Source organism: Xiphophorus maculatus, chromosome 15 (assembly GCF_002775205.1).
Source record: "Xiphophorus maculatus strain JP 163 A chromosome 15, X_maculatus-5.0-male, whole genome shotgun sequence".
In the NCBI taxonomy this organism is placed as follows: domain Eukaryota; kingdom Metazoa; phylum Chordata; class Actinopteri; order Cyprinodontiformes; family Poeciliidae; genus Xiphophorus; species Xiphophorus maculatus.
The window spans coordinates 3,925,926-3,941,378 of NC_036457.1; the positions used below are offsets into that span (position 1 = coordinate 3,925,926).

At 39.9% G+C, this 15,453-nt stretch overlaps 2 protein-coding genes and 1 non-coding gene across 4 annotated transcripts; all 3 read left to right on the plus strand.

Moving 5' to 3' along the window:
* Window positions 1-131: 131 nt before the first annotated feature.
* On the plus strand, window positions 132-5,088 carry rrm2 (ribonucleotide reductase regulatory subunit M2). Of its 2 annotated transcripts, XM_023347251.1 has the most exons (11): window positions 132-239; window positions 1,453-1,550; window positions 1,652-1,720; window positions 2,078-2,224; window positions 3,233-3,349; window positions 3,432-3,565; window positions 3,639-3,733; window positions 3,811-3,944; window positions 4,017-4,121; window positions 4,332-4,445; window positions 4,687-5,088. In XM_023347251.1, the coding sequence occupies exons 2-11, from the start codon at window positions 1,461-1,463 to the stop codon at window positions 4,837-4,839; spliced, it is 1,158 nt and encodes a 385-aa protein (XP_023203019.1). In that variant the 5' UTR covers window positions 132-239; window positions 1,453-1,460; the 3' UTR covers window positions 4,840-5,088. The 2 variants fall into 2 exon arrangements, with proteins under 2 accessions (XP_023203019.1, XP_005808743.1); XM_005808686.3 differs by lacking the exon at window positions 132-239 and having other exon boundaries at window positions 1,250-1,550.
* LOC111611472 lies at window positions 4,484-4,616 on the plus strand. Its single transcript, XR_002754069.1, has one exon. It is a non-coding gene; the product is annotated as a small nucleolar RNA SNORD94 (small nucleolar RNA).
* Window positions 5,089-5,650: 562 nt separating the features above from the next.
* LOC102220966 (galectin-8-like) lies at window positions 5,651-11,276 on the plus strand. Its single transcript, XM_023347263.1, has 9 exons — window positions 5,651-5,744; window positions 6,550-6,638; window positions 7,619-7,826; window positions 8,539-8,661; window positions 8,739-8,783; window positions 8,852-8,875; window positions 9,538-9,626; window positions 9,696-9,861; window positions 9,925-11,276. The coding sequence occupies exons 1-9, from the start codon at window positions 5,706-5,708 to the stop codon at window positions 10,072-10,074; spliced, it is 933 nt and encodes a 310-aa protein (XP_023203031.1). The 5' UTR covers window positions 5,651-5,705; the 3' UTR covers window positions 10,075-11,276.
* The last annotated feature ends 4,177 nt before the right edge of the window (window positions 11,277-15,453 follow it).

Sequence of the window (15,453 nt, forward strand, 5' to 3'; positions counted from 1 at the left end):
TTATAAATGGAGTAAAATATGTCAGGCATCCAGGCCGCCAGATGGCAGACGTAAACTTCCGTAGTACTCCTAAACATCCAATGAGCGGCCGCCGCGGGCGGTAACCTGGATACAGTTACTGGGCAGATTGCCCCGACGTCAGCTGCGAGGGAAGAGGGATTTAAAAGACTTCTGGAAGTTTTAGAGGGAAAACCGAGGAGAATGGTTCAGTTTAAAACGGAATCCGAGTTTTATAAAAGGTAAAAATATCCGTAATCCAACAGAAATACAAATTATAAAACTATCTATCAGTAAAACCAAACATTATCAAACCGATTATTAAGGAAGAGACTAATTCCTGGAATGTATTCTTTCATTGTAGGCATGTTTGCTGGGATTTCAAAATAAATAAACCGATAACTGCACTAAAATGCTTGCAGTACGCATTTTTTAAGAATTCTGCTGATTTTTCTGTATGAAGCATATTTTCGCGCGAACAGGTTTGTTGACAACGCCTTTTTATGACATAAACAAAGGAAAAAGCGCGGCAGATGCACGCAGCTGCCGCAAAAAAACACCATAAAATTCCTCCCACTTTTATTATATTGTCTTTATATAGATTCACGTTTACATAATTTAATCTGTTGCAAGTTAAGATGTTGAATTCATCGCAAGAAAGCGGGTTTAATATGCAGTTACATGCTTACACACGTATTCTGTGGAAAATAAGTCAAATGTGTTATTTGACTGATTAGTGATTAGTCAAACTAATAACATGATTAGTGTTACACCAATCATGGTAATACTAATCATTACCATGATTAGTATTGATTATAATGATTAGATCAGTGTACCATTAATCATGGTAATAATTAATGATTAGTGTCTAATCACTAATCATGGTGCCATGATTAGTGATTAAACAGACTAATCATGGCACCATATTAGTGTATTTAAGCTGTTATTTATAGTATTATTAAATGAATAAAACAATAATTTAGCATTTAAGGATTTCCTTTTGCTGTTATCGACATCCACGACTTAACGTCGTAGTTTAAATACACGCCTATTTGTTTTTGATCTAAGATAGACATATTTTACTACTAACCTTTTTTATGTTTCATAAACGGTCGTTTTAATTGTTTTGTAACGTCAGTTCTTCAGCAGTTTTGTAACTTTTGCCGGTTTGAATTTCCCGCAGTATTTGCACGTAGTACGTAAGGACGTTCCATCAGCTGATTGGCTGAGTTGTTAAAGGGGTGGCATGCGCTGTGCTCCTATTGGCTGGGGGAGTTCTAGCGGGAAGGTTCCAATAAAAAAGCAAGCAGACAACAGAAGCCGCTTCATTCTCCGCTGTCTGTCTTTATGTTCGTTGCTTCTTCTTAGTGCTAGCTTTCTGACCTTTCTTAGTCTCTTTAGACGTTAATTTTCTTATTCTTCCTTTTTATTCTTTATATTTGTGTGAAACCGAAGCATTAACGATGCTGTCTGCGCGCTCCCCTCTCTCGGTGAAGAACCAACAGACTCTCAGCAGTCAGATAGACAGCATGTCTTTGGACAAAGAGAACACGGTGAGAGCGGGAAAAAACAACATGTCCGCCCGGATTTATTAGAACATTTATCTTTTAAAATATTTTTCTTGATCCTCTTTAACATATTTGTTCCTTTCCAGCCTCCCAGCCTGAACAGCACCCGCGTTCTGGCGTCCAAAACCGCCCGAAAGATCTTCAGTGAAGCCGCGGTGAGTCTATGGAAATGTTCCGGAGAAAAATCCGAATATGAACCGGAATATAGTGCTGGTTGAACGGGCTGACAGCCGCTGGTCGTGGCGCCGAAACTGCCGGAAGTTTAGGCGCCACGATCTAAATTTCCTCCAGTTTAGGTCAGATCAGCTCCTCACATTATTTATTTAGCTGCAAATTAATTTGTGTCTTACAAAATGTGGCATTTTTATTTATCTTACACATTTTTGTTGTCTTAAAGTAGCTATGTTTGGTCTTAAATTGAGTTATGATATTAAACTAATGCATATAAAGTGCATTAAAAATGACGATTGTGTGCTGCATGAGACTGTAGCTAATGATCTCTTGTTTTCCAGCCTAAAGCGGTGAAGAAGAGCAGCTTTGAGGAAGAGGAGCCTCTGCTGAAGGAAAACCCTCGCCGCTTCGTCATCTTCCCCATCCAGTACCACGACATCTGGCAGATGTACAAGAAGGCAGAGGCCTCCTTCTGGACGGCAGAGGAGGTAAAAACCCTACATACTATATATTCTACAGTGTGCGGCTCCTCTCCTCCAAACATGAACCAACAACAATCAGAACTTAAAGTTCAGGTCAGGTTTCTGATTTTATTTTTATATTTATATGTAATACTAGCAAAATAAAGCCAGTTTTATCAGAATGTCTTAATATTAACAAATGATTAGAAAAAAGCGTGAGATCTGATATTAGCTGCTCAGTCAATGGGATTCTTTTTTCTATAAACTCGCTGCTCAATTATTTTAAAGTCCTGCTAGTGAAAATCATTTAATGAATGATTCCCTTATTTATGTATTTATTTATTATTAAAACCAATACCAGAGTATGAGCTTACAACTTATTTCTTTGTTCTTTTTGTGTCTGAGATATAAAACTACTTCACTCTCAAGACTATGATTTCATTGTCCTAACTTAAAAAATATAAAATGTATTCCATTGTATTGACCTGAATTCAAAGTTGAAAATAATTGAAGCTGTGTAAACACATTTGTTATACAAGATGGCCGCCATAGTTGTGCTGACATCATTCAAAATATTAAATCTTCAAAAAATATTATTTTTTATCCAACTCAACCTTTTTATTGAACTATTGAGACTTTTAGCCACTGCTGTTCACTAATTTCTCTAAATAAATGGAAGCCGTAAACATTTGTCAAACAAGATGGCCACCGTAGCTGTGCTGACATCACTCCAAAAATTAAATCTTCAAAACTCAGACATTCAATCTTGAGTCTTTTAGATGCTGCGATTCACTAATTTTATCTATCCAGAAATGTAATGAATAGAAGCTATGTAAACATTTTTGTCAAACAAGATGTCTGCCGTAGCTGCGCTGACATCATTCTGATTAAATCTTCAAAATCGAGTTGGACGATACTCGACATCGACTGTTTAGGTTTTGAACCTTTTTCTTGAACTGTTGAGACTTTAAGCCGCTGCCCTTCACTAATTGCTTCTTCTGTCTAACCTGCGTTGCCATGGCGATGTGCGTGCAGGTGGACCTGTCCAAAGACCTGCAGCACTGGGAGTCCCTGAAGGACGAGGAGCGCTACTTCATCTCCCACGTGTTGGCCTTCTTTGCCGCCAGCGACGGCATCGTCAACGAGAACCTGGTGAGGAACCCGCTGCTGGGTCCAGCCGCTCTCTTCGGGCCGGACCCATCCCGCTCACGCTGTTCCCCGTTTCGGCCACCAGGTGGAGCGCTTCACGCAGGAGGTGCAGGTGACGGAGGCCAGGTGTTTCTACGGCTTCCAGATCGCCATGGAGAACATCCACTCTGAGATGTACAGCCTGCTGATCGACACCTACATCAAGGATCCCAGCGAGAGGTGAGTGGCTCTAACTGGTGGTGCTGGGAGCTCTGGCCGGCCTCCCTCTGACGCTGCGTTCACTGACCCTCAGGGAATACCTGTTCAACGCCATCCAGACGCTGCCGTGCGTGAAGAAGAAGGCCGACTGGGCGCTCAACTGGATCGGCAACCGGAACGCCTCCTACGGTAACGTCGCCCTCTGTGACCTCACGCTGCCGTTGCTGTGGCACCAATATTGATCAGCTGTGTTGTTGATCGCCCAGGAGAGAGAGTGGTGGCCTTCGCCGCTGTGGAGGGAATCTTCTTCTCTGGTTCGTTCGCCTCCATCTTCTGGCTGAAGAAGAGAGGCCTGATGCCCGGCCTGACCTTCAGCAACGAGCTCATCAGCCGAGACGAGGTGATTTATAGCCCATCGATAACCGATAACTGATCGATGACTCGGTAGTAACCGTCTCTGTGCTGCGTTCAGGGTCTGCACTGCGACTTCGCCTGCCTGATGTTCAAACATCTGGTGAACAAACCGCCGGCAGAAACTGTCACCAATATCATCAGGAATGCCGTGGAGATCGAGCAGGTGGGAGGACTGGGACTGTACTGGTTAGACTGGGAGCTGCTGGTTCCTCTCTCATGCTTTTCTTTCCTACCCTTGTTTCCCACTTTAAGAATCTCATGAACTAGTTTTCTAAAATAAAAATGGTTGAGCTCTATGAATTCTGGGAAGTTTAGTTTTAAATGTTTTGTTAAAGCTTCTGCTGGTTCTGATGTTGGTTCTGGTTCTGTCCAGGAGTTCCTGACTGACGCTCTGCCCGTGAAGCTGATCGGGATGAACTGCGACATGATGAAGCGCTACATTGAGTTCGTGGCCGACCGGCTGCTACTGGAGCTCGGCTTCTCTAAGGTACGGACAGAACCGGGTCGGCTGCGGCCCGGTTCCGGTGTGTGGTGATGATTCGCGCAGGGGTACGGACCTCAGCCAGTGATGGGGGCTGAGCGCTGCTGCTGGAACCCATCAGAGCGTGTGGTTCTGATGGACCGGCAGCAGAGCGACACAGACGCCTGTCTGAACACGCCTGCAGTTTCCTCTGGGATCCTGGATTCTCAGCAGAGTGAGACCTCCTGTCCTATTTCTGTCTCTGCAGGTGTACCGCTCGGAGAACCCGTTCGACTTCATGGAGAACATTTCTTTGGAGGGGAAGACCAACTTCTTTGAGAAGCGGGTCGGGGAGTACCAGAGGATGGGCGTCATGTCGGGTCCGACCGACAACACCTTCAGGCTGGACGCCGACTTCTGAACCGGGCCGGACCACCTGCACGCTCCAACTGGACCTGCAGAGCCTGGCCTTTATGAACTGAAGGTATCGGCCAATCAGAGCGCTGCAGCTCACCTGGAGTCAACAATGAAACACATTTTCACCTTCAGTGACTCTTCCTGGACTCTTAACTTAATTCAAATGCTTCATGTTTTCTGGGGTTTTATATTTAATTTGTATATAATGTTACCTTTTTTTGTCTTTTTTTTAAATAAATGTTGTGCATATAAATGTGTCAGTTCTTCATTAAATGTATTTTTAGTTCAGGATTTTGAGCAGATTTTGGTTTCTGTTGGTTTTTCTTCCACGTTGGGGTCAAAGTTAAACATGAAGGCTCTAATTTTAGGTTATTGGTTCAGAACATTTCAGCCACTAAACCCAGATTTCAGGCCTGATCGCTACTTTCTAGGTGCAATAATTTAAACTTAGTCATTCAAATAAAGGTATTAATTATAGTCTGAGCTAAAGGGAGCATGTAGACGTTAAGAAGAAGGGATGATGGGATTGAATCTTGAGGCATCCAACATATGACTTCTAAGCTTTTTGGTTGACTTGGTAAAATTGTCATTTTCTCTACATTTGCATTGATTCTAGATGTGTTGGTAGCTCCTGGGTTTAATACTAGAGAACAATGATTTTAAAAAAAAATTCAAAAGAATTGTATTTTAATTTTAAGTTATGTTAAATGTATGCCTTTGACCTAAAAACGTTTAGTTTATATAGGTAATGTAGTTTACGACTTGGGCTTGAAGGCACCGCCGCTCCTTTACCACGTGACCTGTTACGTCATACACGGAAGTAAACAAAGAGCCGAACGTTTCTAATTAATCGTTAGAATCTGCGTCAGAATGTCGATTTCTAACCCAAGACAAGTGTTTTCAAACCCGGTAATTTATTTTATTAACATTTCTGCCTTTTAGACCCGATCTAAGCTTCACTTTTCAACTTTAATCCGTTTTTATTTGTTTTATTTCTTAAGAGTGTTCTAGCATGTTAGCTTAGCTGCCCCATCTGTCACATCGGAACCAGAACTTTTTGAAATGTTTAGTTTGATTTTTAACGGTTCTATTTTAATCTAAGTAGGCAGATAAAGTGAAATGAGTTAGTTAATTTTGGTATTGTAAAAGTAGAAGGATGATGACGTCAGTTAAAATAAGAAACTTCTATAAGGAGGAAAATATATAAATTACGAATTAAAGTCTTGGAGTTTTCATAATTTCCAAAATCTTAAAGTGATGCAGAACAGGAGTATAGAAATACTTAAGTATTTAAAATCTTTATTCCCCATTTTATTGTCTAAATAATGTGACTTTCTTCGGTTTTGATGTAAAATATTTTTCATCCATTCAAAGTTATTATATTAAGTTTATGTAAAGAAGCTGAAAAATGTGGCAGATCTTCCCTCATTCAGGAATGTTAATGCATCTTTGGTATTCTGAGCTGAAAGTCTTGTTTGTTCTGTGAGGTCATAAAACGACGCAGACATCTTTCCCTTCCCAATATGGCCGACCTGCTGTCATATTGGCTGTGGCTTCCGGCTGTTCCTGTGTGCAGCTCATTGTGTTTTCAGCTCAAAATATTGAAGAAATAAGTCAAAACTAAACAACCTTTATGTCTGGAAGTTGCTGATATGTCATCAGAAAGATGAAACTTTTTTCTGGTTCTGACGTGGCCGGATATTTCTGTCCACAGTTGATCCCTTTCGCTGGCACCATTCTGGGTGGTTTACTGCCCGATGAGATGGTTCTGATCCAGGGTTCGGTACCGTCTGGTGCTGACAGGTGAAAAAGATGTTTCTGTTTATTTCTATTTACTCAGATTCAGGTTGATCTCTAATCTAACATGGTATTTAACAGAAGCTAATGATAAAGCACTAACATATATTATGTATAGATTTATGTTTGTATCCTCTTTTCTTATGTTTTATATTGTTCTTGTATGTTATTTGTTTTAAAGTTATGAGAAAAAGAACAATCTTCACCCCCTTCAAAATAAGAGCAGGAATATAAACGTCTCATTCTGAACAGTCTAACCAAAACCTCAACATAGATGTCAAAATATATTCAATTGAAAGTTTACGAAACAGCTAAGTTAATTATTGTTATTATTAGTTAATCATAATAATTAATTTAGGGGAAGCCAAGTGTGGCTAAGTCCAGAAAATACTTATACTTATCTAGCATCCCAGAAGTCCAGAGGATACTTACACTTATTTAGCAACCCAGAACAGGGACTAGAACCTGGAATCCAGAAAAACTACTTTAGCAGCTACTTTTTAGAATCCTATTCTCCCAACCCAGAAAAGGAATCAGACCAGAATTATACTCATCTACCAACCCTGAACAGGAGTATCTAGTTTATTTCAACATTATTAGCTTTTTCTTCTTTTTTCTTTTGGTTTGTTATTTTGTTTGTATTTCCTTTTAAAACCTGTAAAGCACTTTGTGTTGCCTTGTTGCTGAAAATGTGCTATATATAAATAAAATTACCTTTACCTTTTCAAAGTGAGCAGAAACACTAAATGCTATTAGCATATTAGCAGACATATAGCCACCTCTGCATCTGAACAATCACTTTCTGAAATACAAACACCAACGAGGAAACTTTACATTTAATATCAGTCCAGTCTGAGTTATTGTACCGATCCCGATATGTTAAAAATAACCATCATCGGCCGATACTGATATTAAAATTGAAATATTGTGCATTTCTGAATGAAAATGGGTTTTTTTGAGTTTGTTTTCTCTGCGACTTCTCTCAGGTTCCAGGTGGATTTTACGTGTGGCAGCAGCGTGAAGCCGCGGGCCGACGTGGCGTTTCACTTCAACCCCAGACTGAAGAAGAAACGCATCGTCTGCAACACGCTGGAGAAGGAGCGCTGGGGCAGCGAGGAGATCCTGTATCAGATGCCTTTAAGAGTCGGAGCTGCATTTGAACTCATCTTCTTGGTCCTGAAGGACAAGTACAAGGTGGGAGACGCTGCTGTCCTCACAGCTGTTTTATTATCTAGGAGACGTTAGCTAATATGTTACATCAAGTAGAGTGGAAATGTCAATATATGAACAAAAATATTTTCTCACACCTCATCTGGCTGTTAAATCCTTCAGCAGTCGGGTTCAACCATGTTGGTGCAGCAGCTACCAGGTTAGCTCAGCTGGATGAAGCCTCAGCAGTTTCTAGAGTTGTTGCTTTTTAGAAAAGAGTTTCTAGATTTGCTGCTAGTTGTTTTTATACAAAAAGTTTCTAGATTTGTCTGAAATGGACTTTTGAAAAATAAAAACTTGCTAAATTTGGTGCTGGTGGCTATTTAAAAAAAGAGTCACTAGATTTATTACTAATTGATTTTTTTTGAGAAGTCATTTGATTTGTTGCTAATCACATTTTAGATTAAAAAGTCGCTAAGTTAGCATCAGTGCTTTCCCTTGGATCTTAGATTAAACAGTTCAGTGTCTGTCTTTTTTTCTGCAAAATAAAACTTCAGAATGAATTAATTGTATATTTTTATCAACACTAGACATTCAAGCACTGCAGTTAGTTCTGGGGTACCACAAGGCTGGGTGCTCGGTCCAGTTCTCTTTATCCGGAAATAAAGTTATTAAAATAAACGGGATAATTTTTTTTGTTTGTTTAGTCAGAAGATAAAAACCAGAGGTGATGTTTTTTTGTTTGTTTGTCGTTAAGGTTGCTGTAAACGGAGCGCATGTGTTGGAGTACAAACACCGCGTGGATCTGAACCGGGTCGACACCATCCTCATCTCAGGGGCAGTGGCGGTTCAGGCTGTGGCCGTTCTTCCTCCTGCTTCTGTAAGTTGATTTAAACGACGAGACGTCCAACCAACCATCCAACCAACCATCCGACAAACCAACCATGTTTGTTTCAGAGTCCCGCCTCTCCTGCTTCCAGTCTGACCAGCTCACACTCTGAGGTAAACAGTTTGAAAAAGTTTTTCCACTTCCTGTTTCAGATTTTAATTTTTTTTTCTCCCTTTTCCAGGCGGTTCTCTCATTCAGAGATCTGGTGAGTTTTTCTGCTTCACTTCCAGTTTAAAAAACAGGAAATTTATGCGTTTGTGAATTCCTGTTCATAAATCTGCATCTGGTTTCTACCTGGACCTTCTTCGTCCCTTCAGTCGTCTTCGACTCGCCTGAATGAAAACAGAAAATAAACCTGCATCTCCAGAAATCAGAAAATTATTGAAAATTTCATTTATTTCACAAAGTGATTCGTTCCCTGTGTTTGTTTTTGCTCATTTAGTTAAAATGAAAAATACAAACATGCAAACCCAAAATTCAGTTTTCAGGCTTCATCAGAGGTGTGACTTGTTGAAATTTTTATTTTTCATAAAAAGTCACTAAATATAGTGAACATTTAAAAAAAAAATCCATTCATTTAATTTAATATTAATTCTTTTTTTAAATTTCATTTCCATTTGGGATAAAGTATTTTTGAATTTGCTGTTCAACAGGTAAATTAAACATTTCAGTGTCTATAAATTTCTCCTGCAAAACATTTTCATAATTTTAATTAAAAAATTAAATAATTTATAGATTTTATTAAATAATTTAAATACTAATAACTTGAGATGATTAAGTTCTTAATTTTATATTTTAAAAGTTTTAATTAAATTATAATTAACATTAATTTAGTTATATTAATGAGATTATTTTTGTTGATCTCAGAAAGTTCCCTTCAGAGGGCGGCTGGAGAAGGGGTTAAAGGTCGGACACAGCATCATCATCAAAGGACAAACGAGTTCGAATGCAAAAAGGTAAATCACACCTGATGATGTCACTGACTCCGCCCCCCCGCTGTAGCTTGATTCATGTGTGATTTCCAGTTTTGCCGTTAACCTGCGCGACGCCAGCGGCCGTGACATCGTCCTCCACCTGAACCCCCGCCTGGCCAAACGAGTCTTCGCCAGGAACTCGTTCCTGTCCGAGTGCTGGGGCGCCGAGGAGTCGGACCTGGAGGCCTTCCCCTTCGCGGCGGGGGAGTACTTTGAGGTGAGCGTCCCTGTTGACCATCTGGGTCCGGTCCGGTTCTGAGCACCTCTGTTCTCCCTGCAGATGATCGTCCGGAGCAACGAGCGGCACTTCAGGGTCGCCGTCAACGGATGCCATCAGTTCGACTACAAGCACCGAGTCCAGGACCTGAGCGCCGTCGGCCAGCTGGAGGTGGTGGGAGACGTGACGCTCATGGACGTCCGGATGATCTGACCCAGAAACACGAAACCCAGAAACACAAAACCACTCACCGTAAAACCGGGGTGTCCAAACTGGCTCAGGTGTTTATGACAGACAGAAGAAAAGGAACAAAATACAACCAAAAAACTCAGAAACATTCTGGAAACTAAATTGGGAAATTTATAGAAAACCATGGAAATTTCCAGAGTTTCAAAAGTTTAACATTTATCAGTAAAAAAAAACTTCAAAAGTTTTGCAATTAACCTCAATTCTATTTTTTTGAAAAAAATGGGGAAATTTGAGTTTTCTGAGTTAAATAATTTTTGACTTTTCAAAATTTTCCACGTTTTTCTATGACAATTTCTGATATTAATCTCAAAATTCAAACTTAGTTTTTTTTTTTTGGTGGAGATGGCCATGTTCCTGGGCGTTTCTATTCTCAATTAGGATGAAATTATCACACAGTATTCTGTAGCCAATATTTACTTTCTTAAAATAAAAGATATTGGCTGTTTGGATAAATAACTTGCATCCCTTTCCAGGATCAAATTCGGCTGTTTTTGTGTAATTCAAGTATTTTATGTTTAGATTATTGAGGGGGTGAAATAAGTTTTTTTGGCTTCCAGATATTCTTGTTTGGATGACAGAAGTTTGGACACCCCGACCTTGAAGCATGTCTGACGCCTCTGATATTTAATCATTAACATTAATTAATTACTGCAGTGATTTCTGGATCAATGTGACGGACAAGGCTAAGAGTGAAATAATCCTAATGCTTTATTACTTATAACATTGAATGTTGTATTATTACTGGCCTCTTAAAGAGGAGGAAGATAATTGCTTTTTTGCACTCTGGGATGTAGAGAGAAGAAAAAATGGTTGATTTATGTGGATTGATTTTGTTTTTAATATTCTGACTGATGGGAAAATAATCTGATCAAATTAATCCGACATGCTGTGCTAATAAGAATTTACTATAACCTTAATGACTTTTTTTGCATCATAACTCTATGGCTTCCTGGCAGCGTGACGTCATTGGGTAATGAGATTTAATTAGCTAATTTAATCTCATTAGCTAATTTAATTAGCTCAATGTACATTAGTCCATGAAACTACTAGTGATACTAATGTATCACTAATCCTGATACATTAGTGACTTTACCAGTTGCTATGGCAACGAGTCAACGTGTAACGTGGCAGTCAGAGAGAGATTAAAAATTTTTTTTGCATTTTTTCATCATTCCTCCCTTTGCTGCGGTGCACAGCACTAAATACTGACATCTCATCAACGTTATTGTTGTATGACGGCAGCCATGACAGCGTTGTGCGCACGCGTGACCTTTCCAGATGTAAACAAGACGCCAGGGGTAACATGGCATGGACGGTATTAGAGACCATAGCTAGGCTATCAATACAAAAGCTTAACGCAACAGTCCAAACTGCCGACACTTATGAGAATATAAAAAAAACAAAAACTGAAAAAGGTTTTTCTTTTATTCTAAACCAGAACACCTGTATAAATCAGTGCAAACATTAAAAAAAAGTCAAATTAAATTTTTATTAAATACCTAAACAACCCAATGTACAAACTATGCATGAATTAGCAGCTCCTTAGTATCCCAGCATTCACTGGGTCAGGGGTCAGAGGTCAGAAGTCGGCGTCCAGCCTGAAGGTGTTGTCGGTCGGACCTGACATGACGCCCATCCTCTGGTACTCCCCGACCCGCTTCTCAAAGAAGTTGGTCTTCCCCTCCAGAGAAATGTTCTCCATGAAGTCGAACGGGTTCTCCGAGCGGTACACCTGCAGAGACAGAAACAGGACGGGAGGTCTCACTCTGCTGAGAATCCAGGATCCCAGAGGAAACTGCAGGCGTGTTCAGACAGACGCCTGTGTCGCTCTGCTGCCGGTCCATCAGAACCACACGCTCTGATGGGTTCCTGCAGCAGCGCTCAGCCTCAATCACAGGCTGAGGTCAGAACCAACACCAGACCCAGCAGAACCAGAAAGGAACCAGCAACAGCTCTACTAAACATTTTAAACTCAATTTCCAGAATTCACAGGACGCAACTCTAATTTTGGAAATTACAACCCAACCCTTATGGCAGAAATTCCTAAATTAGGACACAAGAAAAGAAAGCAAAGGATTCAAAAAAGGGAGGAACAGATTCATGGAGTGAGGGATGCAGAAAGAACAAGAGAAGGAATAAAGGACACAATGAAGGAAGAACATAAGGAAAGGAGGAGAGAAGATAAGGATGGATCACAAAATACAGGATAGGATAGATATAAAGAAGAAAAGGAAAGAACAGGACAGAAAGAATAAAGAAAGAAAGGACATAAAGAAGAGTGTTACCTCCCACTTTTCCAGATCTTTGGACAGATTCAGCTGGACACATGATGTAAAAAGGTCAGAGGTCAGGTGATGACATATACAGGAGTCTGCTTCAACAACGGTTCTACAATAACATTTTTATTCAATGTTCCTCACTACTCCAGAAAAAATCCATATTTTTAATGTAAAGATTTGTCATATGAATAAAATATTAATGTTTAATCTTTTAAAACATTTAATCCTGAACTTCTGGGAAAATTTATCATCCAAAAAATTTGTTACGACTGTCACGAGAAATTTTGCTGGATGATAAATTGTCCCAAAAGTTACTGCAATAAACGATAATATTGTTTTAATACCATTTTAAACCAATATAATGGCAATAGCAAAATAATGCCAGAACTCATTCTCAAACTTTAATTTCTAATGAACATTTAACACTGGAAGTGGGAGAAATTTTAAATATTCAACAAAAACTACAAATAAAATAAAGTCTCTAAACAAAATTGTCCTTAAAAAAAAAAAAAAAGGTTCGAGACCAAAACACCAGAGAGAAACAAGAAGTCAAGCAAAAGAAATTGAGGTTGTTTTAATTTAAACAATTAATTGATTATTGCGACAGGTCAATCAGAGGTTCATTTATTTTCTTCACCAACTGAAAATTATCCTAAAAATCAGATGTGAGGATAACGTATGAATGTTTGCTGCTGACGGGGCCGAACTTTAAGAAAAGGCTTATTAAGGCAGGTAGGTGTCCGTCTATATTTGTAGCTCTTAGCAGTAACTGTGTATATTTCTATATTTCTCTGGGCTGCTCTTGGTCCGATCCCTCTCTAGGAGCCGTTTGCCCTGGTGGGTCGACCCAACCAGAGGCATGAAGCTCCTGACGGCTCCTAGGATCTCTGGGACCCTCAAACCCCTCCACCACGATAAGGTGGCAGCCCATGGAGGGGAAAAATAAAACCAGCAACAGTTTCTAACTGATCAGAGGCCTGAAGATGGTGCTCTGGTGTTTAACATCACTTTTCTCTCCATAGAAGCTACACCTGGTCTGGGGTTCTGATTGGCTGTGGTTCCTTCCTGGAGGAGGCCATTGGCTCGGATGATGCTGCCATCACCCAACCATTCTCCCTCTCCTGCAGTTAACTTTTCACTTCCATGAACAGAGAAACTTCTCCTGATCGTTGACCTGTTGTTGTGTCTCTGCTCTGTCTTCTCTCAGCTGCAGTCAGTTGTGGCAGATGGCTGCTGGTACTGAGCCCGGTTCTGGTTCTGCTGGAAGTTTCTTCCTGCTAGAGAGGAGTACTTCCTCTCCACTGTCGCTACATGCATGCTCTGTATGAGGGATTGCTGTGAAGTCAACAACTCAACACAAGCGATTTGCTGTCGCCCCCTGCTGGTCAGGAGTAATAAATGTTGCACGTAATGTCTCCATGCAATCTGCTGGGTTTCCCTTGGTACAAACTGTTTAAACTACTTTAATTAACTGAACCTAATGAATTAATAAATAGAATCAATGGGAACCATGAATAAATTAAAATGACTTTGCAAAATGCCTTGACAACATTGTTGTGAATTAATGTCATAAATACAAATTAATTGAAGTAAGTCTGTTATTTTACTGTTTAATTTGAGGGTTTAATGTTAGTTTGGGGTTTTAAATCGGTTTTTGCATTGGTTGTTGGGGTTTTGAGTTTTGTGTTTTGGTTGTTGGGGTTTTGAGTTTTGAACAGTATTTTTTTAATATTGGTTGTTGGGGTTTTTGTTTTGGTTATTGAGGTTTTGAAAGCCTTGTTTTGGTTGTAAGGATTTCGAACTTTTTGGTATTGGTTGTTGGGGTTTTGAACAGTATTTTTTAATATTGGTTGTTTGGGGTTTTTGTATTGGTTATTGGTCAGGCGGATTTGTTGGTTTAAGTGTTAAATTTTATATTACACCAATTCACAACAAATGTCATCTCAATGCACTTTGTAATAATTTTAGATCAAACACATATATTCCAATTGCAAATAGTTAACAGTACAATAAGCTTGGTTAATTATTAAAGTGGTTTAAACGGTTTGTACCAAAGGAAACCCAGCAGATAGCATGAAGTCACTGACTTACAGCATTCATTCCATCTGACCAGCAGGGGGCGACAGCAAATCACTTGTGTTAAATTGTTGACTTCACAGAAATCCCTCATACAGAGCATGCATGTAGCGACAGTGGAGAGGAAGAACTCCTCTCTAACAGGAAGAAACTTCCAGCAGAACCAGAACCGGGCTCAGAACCAACAGCCATCTGCCACGACTGACTGCAGCTGAGAGAAGACAGAGCAGAGACACAACAACAGGTCGACTGTTCAGGAGAAGTTTCTACCTTCATGGAAGTGAAAAGTTAACAGCAGGAGAGGAAAAATAATTACATGATGGCAGCATCATCCGAGCCAATGGCCTCCTCCAGGAAGGAACCACAGCCAATCAGAACCCCAGACAACGCGAGAAGAGAAACTAACTTTTAACAGGCATACTTTACAAAAGAAAAAAATAATAATAAATAAAAAATTCCCTTTAACAGGAAGGCTTTCCAAAAAGGTTCACACTGCACCAATTATTTACATTGGTTAAGTTATGCAAGCTTAAGAAATGCTTCTTCCTGAGTATACATGGGGTGACAGTGGAAAGGAAAAACTTCCCTTTAACAGGAAGATTAAAAAGGCTCAGACTGCACCAATTATTTACATTGGTTAAAAATTAATTAAGCTAAAGGAATGCCTCAGACTGAGAATGTATGTAGTGACAGTGGAGAGGAAAAACTTCCCTTTAACAGGAAGAACCCTACTGCAGAACCAGAAGTTGGCTCTGTATGAAGAACCATCTGTCACTTCCCCCAGGATATTCGAAAGGGCAGAGCACATTACCTCTGTCCTGCAGTTCCAGCAGATCTCGCCGTTGACCATTGTCGTCCAGAAGAAATGAAATTGCATCAGGCCTCAAGTCGTCCAGAAGAAATGAAATTGCATCAGGCCTCAAGTCGTCCAGAAGAAATGAAATTGTACGAAATCGGTTGTTTCGTCTCAAAAATAAATCGGTTTTCA

What these genes read in the sequence shown, in the direction of transcription:
- rrm2 (XM_023347251.1), top strand. Translation starts at nt 1,461, where the DNA reads ATGCTGTCTGCGCGCTCCCCTCTCTCGGTGAAGAACCAACAGACTCTC. An exon ending in CCTTCTGGACGGCAGAGGAG is followed by an intron (nt 2,225 to 3,232) that starts GTAAAAACCCTA and finishes ATGTGCGTGCAG; the next exon opens with GTGGACCTGTCCAAAGACCT. An exon ending in ATGCCGTGGAGATCGAGCAG is followed by an intron (nt 4,122 to 4,331) that starts GTGGGAGGACTG and finishes GGTTCTGTCCAG; the next exon opens with GAGTTCCTGACTGACGCTCT.
- LOC102220966 (XM_023347263.1), top strand. Translation starts at nt 5,706, where the DNA reads ATGTCGATTTCTAACCCAAGACAAGTGTTTTCAAACCCG. An exon ending in CCGTTCTTCCTCCTGCTTCT is followed by an intron (nt 8,662 to 8,738) that starts GTAAGTTGATTT and finishes TGTTTGTTTCAG; the next exon opens with AGTCCCGCCTCTCCTGCTTC. An exon ending in TTCTCTCATTCAGAGATCTG is followed by an intron (nt 8,876 to 9,537) that starts GTGAGTTTTTCT and finishes TGTTGATCTCAG; the next exon opens with AAAGTTCCCTTCAGAGGGCG.